At 41.2% G+C, this 12,478-nt stretch overlaps 1 protein-coding gene across 2 annotated transcripts in view; it reads left to right on the plus strand.

Moving 5' to 3' along the window:
* SH2D4A (SH2 domain containing 4A) overlaps window positions 1-12,478 on the plus strand; it is a 127,875-nt gene that overhangs the window by 58,985 nt on the left and 56,412 nt on the right. For both annotated transcript variants that reach the window (XM_075605256.1, XM_075605263.1), the window contains exon 3: window positions 5,540-5,699. In XM_075605256.1, the coding sequence (XP_075461371.1) occupies window positions 5,540-5,699 (160 nt within the window). The remainder of the gene's footprint in view (window positions 1-5,539; window positions 5,700-12,478) is intronic.

Genomic DNA, 12,478 nt, shown 5'->3' on the forward strand with positions numbered 1-12,478 from the left:
ACATTTTTGACTAAATTGGATTTTATTATCATACTCTATTCATGAGCTTAAACACTAATCCCTGGTGCGCTTTGTGCACATTTCTTTTTATTGGTTCACTGGCATTATTTGCTACCATGGTAACCTCACATTTTAAGGGCAGCATGACTGTGGCTCTGAATCACCTGTAGACAGGCCAATAGATTTGTATTTAAGGGGAATAAATTAGAGAAGGGATGAAGTGAGAAAGGAGTGGAGCACAAGGGGAAAATGAGATGGAAGGAAGTTAAATATTCTATTGTTATTAGATCTAAGCAGGTTGTAACATCAACACCTGCCATTAACATATGCTAATAAAGCATAGGTAGGAAGTAATGTAGGAAGTGGCACTATAAATCTACAATGGAATGGGGAACCTATTTAAAGCATGCTACATCCTTTGTATATAATGTAATTCTGGATTAACTGCAATGTTTTCATGTTTAAAACAATAAATATAAAAAAAACAAGATCAAGGAAAAATAAATCAATAAAATGCATGATTAGTTGACAATCCTATTACATTTTTTGTTATCACGGCAGTGGAAGGAAGGGTGATTATAGCTACTGTAAATACAGCAGTAAAATGGTCTTCTCTGTTAGAAAGAAAGGAAACATTTATTTTTTGTAAGTATAGGCAAGGCCGCCAACAGGGGTGGAGAGCAGGGACAAGTGTCCTGGGCCTGGTGGCTGCGGTGGTAGCGGCCGGCCAGTGCTGGAAGTTGGGCACAACTTTTGCGTCTGGCTACCGGGCCTCTGGTTGCTGCCGGGCCACGGCTCTCCCAGTTGTGGGCCTCCCTCACGCTCCGATGCCGAGCATATCTCTCATATGTTGGTGTGCACTGGAAGCTGGGCCCAACTTCCGGCACGCACCGGCTTGAGAGAGATGACTGGCGCGGGAGAGTGAGGAAGGCCGCAGCAGCTGGGGAAAGCCAGGGCCTGGCGGCCTGAGACCACCCCCAAGGTAAGTATGTATGTGGTGGCCCAGTCAAAACTCTAGCCCTGGGAAATCTGTCAGCAGCTAAGGAATGGAAGCAGGCACACGGTCTTACTAAAGGTGCAGTTTATTGTGCCACCAAAGGTCCAACGTTTCGGCAAATAGATTGCCTTTATCAAGGAGAGGGCTACAGAACATGTTAAACATACCACAATATATACACAAATGGGTACTCACCCCCCCACGATCACTGCTGCCTTGCTCCTGGATGTCAACGCCCCCATCGTGACGTCAGGGCGCCAGCGCGACGCAGCGTGATGACATCATGCACCACCAGGGGAGGAGGAGACAGCCTCCCCAATGCCTGTAACAGGCTAAGATGGCTGTCCTGCAGGAAGCTGGAAACTCAGGGAGCCGCCCCCTCACTGGCAGCAGAGGCTCCCCTGGTGACGTCATCACGCCCTCACGGGGGAGGAGGGGGGGCGGGCCTCAGGCATCAGACCTGCCCTGGAGTGGAAGAAAGACAGCCTGATGCCCAAGGAGGACTGAATGATCGTGATGGGGTGAGAGCCCTTAAATAAACAATCAAGTGTAATGTGACTACAGTTTTATTAAATAAAATAATCAAATAAAGTGTACAAACTAATAGTATAACCACAGTGTCATCTAATTATAAAAAATGGTGGAGGCTGTATTTATGCTAGCAGCATTACATATAGGATTAGAACCTGAAAGGATACATGATACATATAGATAAATGCATATACAGCAATCCTTAGAGGAGCATAATGTACATAATGGGTCGCAGGGGTCCACGGCGAGACGCACAGAGCCTTACAGAGTCCTTCTGCTACTAAGTACCCCCCTCCAGCACCTACCAGCGGTGTGCATGTGCTTCTACATATAAATCTGTCAGCAGCCCTGAGTATAGGGCTGCTTTTAAATTGTGAAGGGGAGCACATTGTTTTGTTGCAATTATCTGTACAATGTACATTAATTTTAATTATGTGGTAAATTTAAAGCAACAAACTAATATTTTGTGACAGCATTGGAACCGTTGGTGTCCATGTCATTCTCAGCTACGGGGACCCCAGGTTACTTACTAGAGTAGTTGCTCTTTCTTCCAGGGCATTTAAATAGCCATCCAATAGGGCTTCATTTTGGCCAGTGGGACCTGCGAGATTTGACCACCATATTGAACTTTCGAAAGGGAAAGAGAGCAATGGTAACTACACCATAATGTATCTCGAAAACCAAGGTATTTCAGCTTCGGAGGACCCCGCAATTAAAATGCTATTAGAAAAAGGAGTTAAATATTGATCAGACAGGTCTGCTGCTTTACAATTTAGCTGTACTACATTGGGTGGTGTGCTTTTGAAAATGGCGGCTAAGTGTGCTGAAACCGGTCAGCTGATGAATAATATCTTTTAACATTCAACAGAAATTATTTTCTATGTACAGTACTGCTGCTTATTTGTGAGTAATACGACAAGGAGCAGAACCAAATGCTGTTGGACTAGAATCTTGGTTCGATAACAGTCCCCTCTATCTCCTTCATGGATAGATATTATTATTTGAATCTCTTCAAATATTAGTATTTATCATATCGTACTGTAGTGTACAAAAGGGCTGCACGTGACATTTTGTAGACAATCAGTATGTGCTCAGAAGGGCTCAAAAGCTAATTCTGGTGAAAGCGTTAATAACAGATAACATGACTGGCCCCCGGATCACTCAGAGTTCTTCCAAAGTGGGCACTACCTATACATGGGGAGGCTTATGTTATAAAAGCATAACAAGGTAATACTGCCTGTATGCAAACTGTAAGTAATTCTTCCTGTATTACTGTACCTCATCGAACAGGAGAGTTCTCTTTAGCATGAAAGACATGTTAGAAAAGCGTTGTTTTCCCTCACATTCACTATCGGATTGCATGTAACCTCACATGACCCAAGAACATATACAGTTCAATAAATGGTGGCTTGTTGTATTTCCTTATTTTATCTTGTGTCAGCAACTAAGTAGGCATAAGTACTGTATAGGAGAACCTGAGGTAAAAATAAGTCATAAACTAAAAAACAATACGTGTATATATACCTGAGGTTCCAAAATACACACAGTGAGTGATTAAGGTAGATAAAGGCAGGATTAAGAAGACAAAGAAACAAGAAGATTTGGTTTACACAGATCCAAATGATACATAATGAAGAATGTTTACCCATGGTTACGCTGGCATTTTACTATTGTTATTTTTAGACCGTTATCGAGACTTCTATATTAAAGGAGCAGTTACGCCAGTTAACGTTTTTTTAAACCTTTTTTTAAATATATATCTGGGTGGGTCTCAGGGGAGCTGGACCATGCTATTTTGAGCTCCCAGAACCACTTTCTTCATGATACGTACCGCTAAAAGTAGGGCCAGTACTGTCCTCTGCAGGGAAACACAATTGGCGTGCAACATGCAGGGGACTTAAAGACAAGGAAGTACTGGTGCTAAGTTTACTGTTAAGTATCTCAGGAATCTGGGAGTCATTGGAGTGGAAATTAACGAGGTTAATGCTAGTTCTTATCCTTGTAAAGAAAAGGGCTGTCTGGTGAGGGGCACCACTACTTTATCAGAAATCAGATTACTGCAGGATGATATTGGTATTGATAGGACACTGTGTCTGAACACTATTTAGTTTTAAAAAAAAATGGTGTGTGACAAAACTAGGATATGTCTTTCTGGAAAATGTTCTTTCCATTCCCGAAAAAATAATGATTTAACATGTTTGCAATATTTGGCACACTAGGTGATAATTGCTCAAGTAAATGCTCACCTCTAGGCATTTTGCAGTGGTTACAGGGACAGGAATCTCTATATCTGAGCCTGTATTTTCAGTATAATATTTTATTTGACTTATTTTATTGTTTGGTAAATTTTTAAATGGGCAAATGTTTCCAGGTAGATTATACTAGATTATTTTTCAAAATTATTTTTGATGCTGAATTTAACCTTTGCATTATAGTTTCCAACTTTCAGATTGTATAGCAAGGATGCCCAGGATATATATGCCCAGGGAGTGACATATCAGGACAGGAGAAGTAGTATTTCATTCACATAGGTGGTAACACTGAAGAGAGAGATCCAAAGGGTGCTGGCAATGTTGAAAGAGTTGTATGACTGATAAAATAGAATAGGGAAGGAGGCAGCCAAAGTAGACATATTAGTATGGATTGGATGGACATGCATCCATATATGGTGAGGAAGGGTGGATTAAAATGTTGGTTCCTAATTTAAGATCTCAAGGACCTTTAACAGTCCATGTTTTAAGAATATGCTTGCACAAACACATTTTTAATTGGATTATCTGTACTCAGGCAGGAATATCCTTAAAAATATAGTAAAGTGGGTGCTCCAAAGTGTCGAATATATACCATCCTTAATCAATGATATAAATGCAGGCTCTGGAGTAATGCTCTACTATGGAGTGGGTCTAGATGGATAGCATAAGTGAATTTTCAGTCAGTTGATCAGAAAGTGTCTCCTGAAATGAACCAGCTAGATGTAAATCAATCCACTTGAAGTTAACTCATTGGAGTCAAACGAAATAAAAGCTGGTATTGCATACACTTGTAATTATTGAGAAATAAAGCTAATTTCTTACCCACTCCTGAGCTTACAAGAGTCCCGGATGGTGTGTCCAGCCGCTGATGTGAAGATCCAACGCAAAAAGAGAACAGCAGCGCACTGCCAGGGAGCCAGATGGTTAAAATCAATATATTTATTAATCAAATAAACATCACCCACAGGGTTAGTGCCACCCTCCTACGTGTTTCGGACGTAGGTCCTTTAACAAGGAGTATAGTAATATATATTTTGAAGTATTTATTACTCCATATAACAATGGATAGCCTGGCGTTTTGGACCCCAGATAGACTTTATTCAGGGATACCATAACAGTCCAGGGCATGGCATTCTTTTTCACCAGTGCCGGTATTTTGACCACTTTTGTGATCTGACATATTTATTGTAATTTTTTTTTACCATGCACAGTATATGCCTTGTAAGGCACTAGATGTAAGTGAGTGCAACCATCTTGTACCTCTCTCTCTAATCATTTTCTCACCTGTGAGAAGGGGAGGTGGGACACACTGCCCCCACCCACCGGCACAACTACTTGGTTTGCTTTATCACACACTGCCCAGTGGGGGATGATGTCACAGTTTCTGTTATCGCACCCCACCCACTCTCCAGATATAACCTAAAATACTCCATTCTCCCTCTCCTCTCACTTACTCCACATACCTCTCCCCCCACCCCACAAAAAGCACTTGCCTGCCTCCCCCCTTCCCACACAAAGTTCACACACACACATACACACTCCTCTCCTCCCCAAACAAAATCCCACTCCTTCCCTCATTCCTCCAACCCTTTCACACACCTCAAACATGTGAACTTCTTATGTCTCTATGCAGCGCGGGGTGCCCGCTTAGCAGCCAGCTGAGTTTTTCGCTTGGGGCCACGGGACCCCTGGCACCCAGGTTGAGAAACACTATGCTACATAGTGAAGGGAAATGTACTTATTTATGGGTTTTTTTCAGCTTTTAGGAAATCGGTACATTGGCATCTTGCAGCAGATGACGAAGTCTGGGTCTGGGTCATGGGTGAACATCCATCAGACAAACCTTATGATGTAATCTGCGATGAAATCATTGGAGAGCAGGCACGCAAGCAAGCAGAGAAAGAAGCGGAGGAAATACGGTAAAGTACAAATTGACTTGTTTCACTTAAACCTTAACGTGAAAGAACTGTGCATTGTTAGAACATGCTTTTGGCCTTTGCTGGGCTGTTGACAAAGAAGTAGAATCTCGGTCTGTGTTAGTGCAATTAGGTCATGGTAAATGTCATGATAATATCATATGATGTGCTATATTATTGCGTTACAATATAAGGTTGCTATGTCTATTCATTGTGTCGGGGAGACTGTCCCAATAGGGTGTAATGGAAGAACCTTGGATCGCAGAGATCTTGTGGAACAGGCCAAAAGGAGGGGCTTTCCACCCCAAAACGTTGCCCCCCTTGTTTCCCTATTTTCCCTTCCCCCTCCCCTTCCCTTATCCCTTGTTTTCCCTTACCACATGTTCTATCCGCATTGTACACTGTTGCGCCAATTTTACTTTTATTGTGTATTGGTCAGTTGTACGGTTCATATTTGACATATTCAGTGTATAGTGTTTTCACATCCTGTGTGTAGAACTGTTTATTTCAGTAAAAAACTCTTTTTGACATTTCACGTATAATTCCTTATTTTTTGGATTGAGTGCTGGGTTACTCCCCTGTTCTGTGTTAGATTGTAACTAAAATAATGTTTTAAAAAATCATAATTGTGTGTGAGTATAAATAGTATGCTTAATGTAGGAAATTCTCTGAATTGGCGGGCAGTCGCTATCTTGGTCTAGTTTTTTTTGTAAGGCTTCTATACCTTTTTTACGTTCAATACAGGTGTAAAGCGACTGCAAGAGTTGCTCATAGGTAGTCACTATTCCATTGTATTTGAGAGATTGTCCAAAATATGAGAGCTATACTTGGTATATGATTTGAGATTCACTACATACTTTTGTAACTAATAATAAATAAACTGAGAATTTTTGGGGCATAGAATCAATACCCAAAATAATGGAAATGCCTGGAGGGTTAATTGTAGATTTGTGAGCTTTTGGTAAATGACGACAAATGGAAATGCGTGGGTTTCTAGCATCATGTCCGTCTCATTCAATCATCCCATCTAATAATGACAGATTGAAGCACTGTTACCAGTCTCATTTTGACTCATATTATCCACAACATCTGACTTTCTCTATGTATGAATTCAATTCTTTGTCTTTTTCTAGGCATTCATTCATTGTGGGAGAGAAAACAAAAACTGTTAAAGGAACAACCCCAAACTGGAGTTCACCTATATATGGCTACAATTAGCTTCTTGATAGCCATAAATAGTGTACTGTATATGCTATCAAGAAGCTAATTGTAGCCATATATAGGAGAACTCTAGTTTGGGGTTGTTCCCCTAACAGTTTCTGTTTTCTCTCCCACAATGAATGAATGAAACAATTGTTTCTGTCTATATAACTTAGTTACAATTCATCTGCTTGTATGCATATATGCATGTGCAAATTCTTTTGATATATTCGTTCTGCATTTATTTATATGGTGATATGCTTCAATACTATTTTAACCAGTTCTAACTGCACTGTAGCTCGTACAAAGCACATATAGGGGCCTATTCACAAAGCAGTGATAAGTAGTTTACAGGGTGATAAATGCCTTTATTGTGTGGTACTGCCTGCTCTGCTATTCACAAAGCAGTGATAACAGTGCAGTATCGCGCTATAATGGCTTTTTATAACCCATAAATAGTCAGTGAAACAGAAGTCTCCCGATAGGCCCAAAAATGGCAAACCCACTGTTTTTTTCCAGTTTCCAGCTATTCACAAAGCAGTGATAACTGAATCGTACTATAAAAGCTCACCACATTTTTTCACCAGCTAGAGTCTGGCACAAAATAGATTAAGACATGCATAAACAAAAAAATCCTGCACAGTATTGATACCAGTGGCTGTCAGGGGGTCCTTGGGTTGTCCCCGCGGGTGTCTGGGGGTCCTCGGATGGTTCCTGCGGGTATCTGGGGGTCCTTGGGTGGTTCCCCCAAGTGTCCGGGGACCCCATGGGTATCCGGGGTTCCTCGGGTTGTCCCCACTGGTCCCCGTGGGCCTCCAGGTGCTCCCCGCAGGTGTCCGGGAGCCCCACGGTTGTCCGGGGGTCCCCGCTGCCCTGCTGTACCAATCCTGTGCCGAAAAAATTAAATGTGCAAGTGGATAACCATGTGACTTTTGTGTGCGGATTGGGTAGACAGATCGTTGGGGGGGGGGGGAGTGGGCTGTGTTTATGGGGGCTGGGATTGACCCGTGGTCTTGGTACACGTTGGCACCAATGACAAAGTTAGAGAAAGATGGAGGGTCCTAAAAAATTATTACAGGGATCTAGGCCAAAAGCTTAAGGCAAGGACCTCCAAGGTAGTATTTTCTGAAATACTACCAGTGCCATGCGCTACTGCAGGGAGACAGTCAGAGATCAGGGAGGTTAATGCATTGGTAAGAAAGTGGTGCAGGAAGGAGGGTTTGGGGTTTTTATAGCACTGGGACTCCTTTTCTGAGAGGTGCCATCTTTATTCTAGGGACGGATTGCATCCCAATGAAGAGGGATCTTCTGTGCTAGGGGGGAGAATGTTAAAAAGGTTGGAGGAGACTTTAAACTAGGATGGAGGGGGAAGGGGAATGAACCAGATAACAAACTAAATAGAATAGAAGAGGAAATAAGGGGTTATGGAGGTAGACTGGGGCATGTGCGACTTTGACAAGCAGCGAGACACTCATAGTAAATACAGATAATACTAGAAAACTTTTAAAGACTAAACCAAGTTGGCGCAGAAAGGAAGGAGCAGATAAGATAATAGTACAGGCTCAAAAAAAACTTAAATGCATGCTTGCTAATACAAGAAGCCTGACAGATAAAATGGGGGAGCTTGAATTAATAGCTGCAAGGGAGCAGTATGATATCATAGGCATTACTGAAACATGGTGGGATGAAACTCATGACTGGACAGTTAATTTAGACGGTTATTCCCTTTTTCGGAAGAATCGAACAATTAGAAAGGGAGGTTATTGTATTGTATGTCTTTATTTATATAGCACCATTAATGTACATAGCGCTTCACAGTAGTAATACATGTGGTAATCAAATAAATATGAACAAGGATAATGCTGCACACCACTGTATAAGTAAAATTACAAAGGATACTTGCTGTTTACCAGTGCACCTGGAAAAGGAGAGTTCCTGGCAGTGACAAACTCCAATGCAGACAAAAATAAATAAATAAAATAGGTCCCAGGACAGAGCCCTGGGGTACCCCCACAGAGAGATCAATAGAGGAGGAGGTGTTAGCAGAAGAGACACTGAAAGTACGATGGGAGAGGTAGGATGAGATCCAGGATAGAGCTTTGTTCCGAATACCAAGAATATGGAGAATGTGAAGAAGAGGTGGAGTATGTTTATATGTTAAACCGGACCTAAAACCTATTATAAGGGATGATGTATATGAAGGGAATGATGAAAATGTAGCGACCATGTGGATAGAAATTAGCAGTGGAGGTATAAAGAAAATGTTTGTAGGGATATGCTATAAACCACCAAATATCTGTGAGATTGAGGAAGCGAAAATACTTTTGCAGTTGGAGAAGGCATCAAAACTGGGTCATGTTTGCATAATGGGGGATTTTAATTATCCAGACTTAGACTGGAGAAATGAGATTAGCATTACAACAAAAGGAAACAGGTTTGTGGGGGTGCTTAAAGACAATTATATTACCCAAATTATTGAGGAATCAACCAAGAGAGGGGCAATATTGGATTTGGTAATATCAAACAATGTAGAAGTAATAACAAATATTTAAGTCCTGGAACATTTGGGTAACAGTGATCATAACATGGTCTCATTTGAAATAAATTATCAAAAAAACAGATTACTTGGGTTCAACAAAGACCTTAAACTTTAGAAAGACAGATTTTTATAAACTGAGGTCTAATCTACAAGTAATACACTGGGATGATGTTTTTGAAGGGTAAAATGTAGAAGATAAATGGGCAGTCTTTAAAACATTGTAAGAAAAGCACACTCATTAGTGTATACCCTTGGGTAATAAGTCAAAACCAATGTGGCTAAATAAACAGGTAGGGGAGGAAATGGACAAGAGGAGGAAGGCGTTTAGATTCTTTAAGTCAGAAGGGACGGAGACATTGTATCAGAATTATAAGGAATGTAACAAAAATTGCAAAAGGGCAATCAAATTAGCAAAAATGGATAATGAAAAAGGGATTGCAATAGAAAGTAAGATCAACCCTAAAAAGTTCTTAAAGTACCTTAATAACAAAAAATGAGAAAAGAAAATATAGGACTGTTCCAGGGTGAGATGGGTAGGCAGATTATTGGAGATAAGGAAAAAGCAGAGATATTAAACAAATTCTTTGCCTCTGTGTTTACCAGGGAAGAATCAAGTTCAATAGTAGTGCTGCAGGAGTAAGCCACAACCTCCATATTAATGAACAATTGGTTAACTGAGGAAGAAGTCCCCGATGGCATACATTCAAGAGTTCTCAAGGAGTTAAGCTCAGTAATAGCCAAACCATTATATTTAATATTCGTGGACTCCATTTCCACAGGCTCAGTACCACAAGATTGGCGTAAAGCAGATGTGGTGCCTATATTTAAAAAAGGAGCTAGATCCCAACCGGGGAATTACAGACCTGTAAGCCTGACTTCAATAGTGGGGAAAATATTTAGGAATACCTAATGGAAAACAAAATTATTAGTAATAGTCAGTATTGATTTATGAAGGATAGATCATGCCAAACTAACCTTATTTGTTTCTTTGAGGAGGCAAGTAGGAATTTAGACCAGGGTAATGCAGTTGATGTGGTCTACTTAGATTTTGCAAAGGCTTTTGATATGGTTTCACACGAGGTTGGTGTACAAAATAAAGCAAATTGTCTCAGTAATAATATATGCACCTGGATTGAAAACTGGTTAAAGGACAGACATTAGTTGTCATAAATGGAACTTTTTCAGGTTGGGCTAAAGTCGTGAGTGGAGTACCTCAGGGATCGGTACTGGGACCCCTGCTTTTTAACTTGTTTATTAATGACCTTGAGGTTGGGATCGAGAGCAAAGTCTCCATCTTTGCTTTTGATACTAAATTGTGTAAGGTAGTAGAATCAGAGCAGGATGTAATTTCTCTTCAGAAGGACTTGGAGAGACTGGAAACGTGGGCAGGTAAATGGCAGGTGAGGTTTAATACAGATAAATGTAAGGTTACGCATTTGGGATGCAAGAATAAAAAGGCGACTTACAAATTAAATGGGGATAAATTGGGGGAATCCTTGATGGAGAAGGATTTAGCCTTGCTTGTAGACAGCAGGCTTAGCAATAGTGCCCAAAGTCATGCAGTAGCTGCAAAGGCAAACAAGATCTTATCTTGCATTAAACGTCAATGGATGGAAGGGAGGTAAACATTATTATGCCCCTTTACAAAGCATTAGTAAGACCACACCTTGAATATGGAGTACAATTCTAAGAAAATACATTATGGAACTAGAGAGAGTGCAGAGCAGAGTCACCAAATTAATAATGGGGAAAGACAATCTAACTTATGAGGAAAGGCTAGCTAAATTAGATTTATTTAAATTAGAAAAGAGGCGTCTAAGAGGGAATAGATAACTATATACAAATATATTCGGGGACAATACAAAGAGCTTTCAAAGGAACTATTCATCCCACGGGCAGTACAAAGGACTCTGGGCCATCCCTTAAGGTTGGAGGAAAGGAGATTTCACCAGCAACAAATTAAAGGGTTCTTTACCGTAAGGGCAGTTAAAATGTGGAATTCATTACCCGTGGAGACTGTGATGGCAGATACAATAGATTTGTTCCAAAAAAAGATTGGACATCTTTTTAGATAGGAAAGGTATACAGGGATATACCAAATAAGTAAAGATGGGAAGAATGTTGATCCAGGGATTAATCCGATTGCCAATTCTTGGAGTCAGGAAGGAATTTATTTTTCCCCTTATGAGAGATCATTGGATGATATGACTGGGGTTTTTTGTTTGCCTTCCTCTGGATCAAGCAAATAAACTGATGAATCAGACTTTTCACCTATATAAAGGGTCCTAGAAAGGCAGGTTTTTAGCCCATCACCTCTGATTTGCTATATACCTATCTAGCAAGGGGTATCCTGTGCTGAACCACTTTGATTTCTGCCTGGGACCCCCTACTTCCCGAGATACAGGCCCTGGTATGAGGCATCAGGTGCCGGCATCGCCGCCATTTTTAAATTGTCCACGTCACGTGACCATGGGATTTAAATACTGGAGGAGATACCGGCACCCCATACTGGGGCCTGAAACTCGGCAAGCAGGGTGTCCCCAAGGCTGAAATCAATGTGGTTCAGCTCAGGAGACCCCCTGCCCCGCACACTATTAATGAAAATTAAATTAAAGCTGCTTCATTACCATAGCAGATAGCCGCTACGGTTATTAATTTTTAATTTTTTTTATTTTGATCTTGATACTAGTGTACATGAGCAGGGAGTCTCCTGAACCGCATTAGTTTCAGCCTTGGGGACCCCCTACTTCCCGAGATACAGGCCCCGTTATGGGGTGCCGGAATCCCAGTACAGGAATTAAATCCCCCGGTCACGTGACGTGGGAGATTTAAAAGCACAGGGGGATACCAGCACCCCATAACGGGGCCTGTATCTCGGGAAGTAGGGGGTCCCCAAAGCTGAAATCAATGCGGTTCAGCTCAGGAGACCCCCAGCTCATGTACACTATTATCAAAACCAATATTTTTAATGCACGATCGGCTGTACGAGCCATGCATGGAGACACAGCGTCTCCATGCAGCTCTTACAGGCTCTCGTTTTTTC

This window comes from Ascaphus truei, chromosome 1, assembly GCF_040206685.1.
Source record: "Ascaphus truei isolate aAscTru1 chromosome 1, aAscTru1.hap1, whole genome shotgun sequence".
Taxonomy (NCBI): domain Eukaryota; kingdom Metazoa; phylum Chordata; class Amphibia; order Anura; family Ascaphidae; genus Ascaphus; species Ascaphus truei.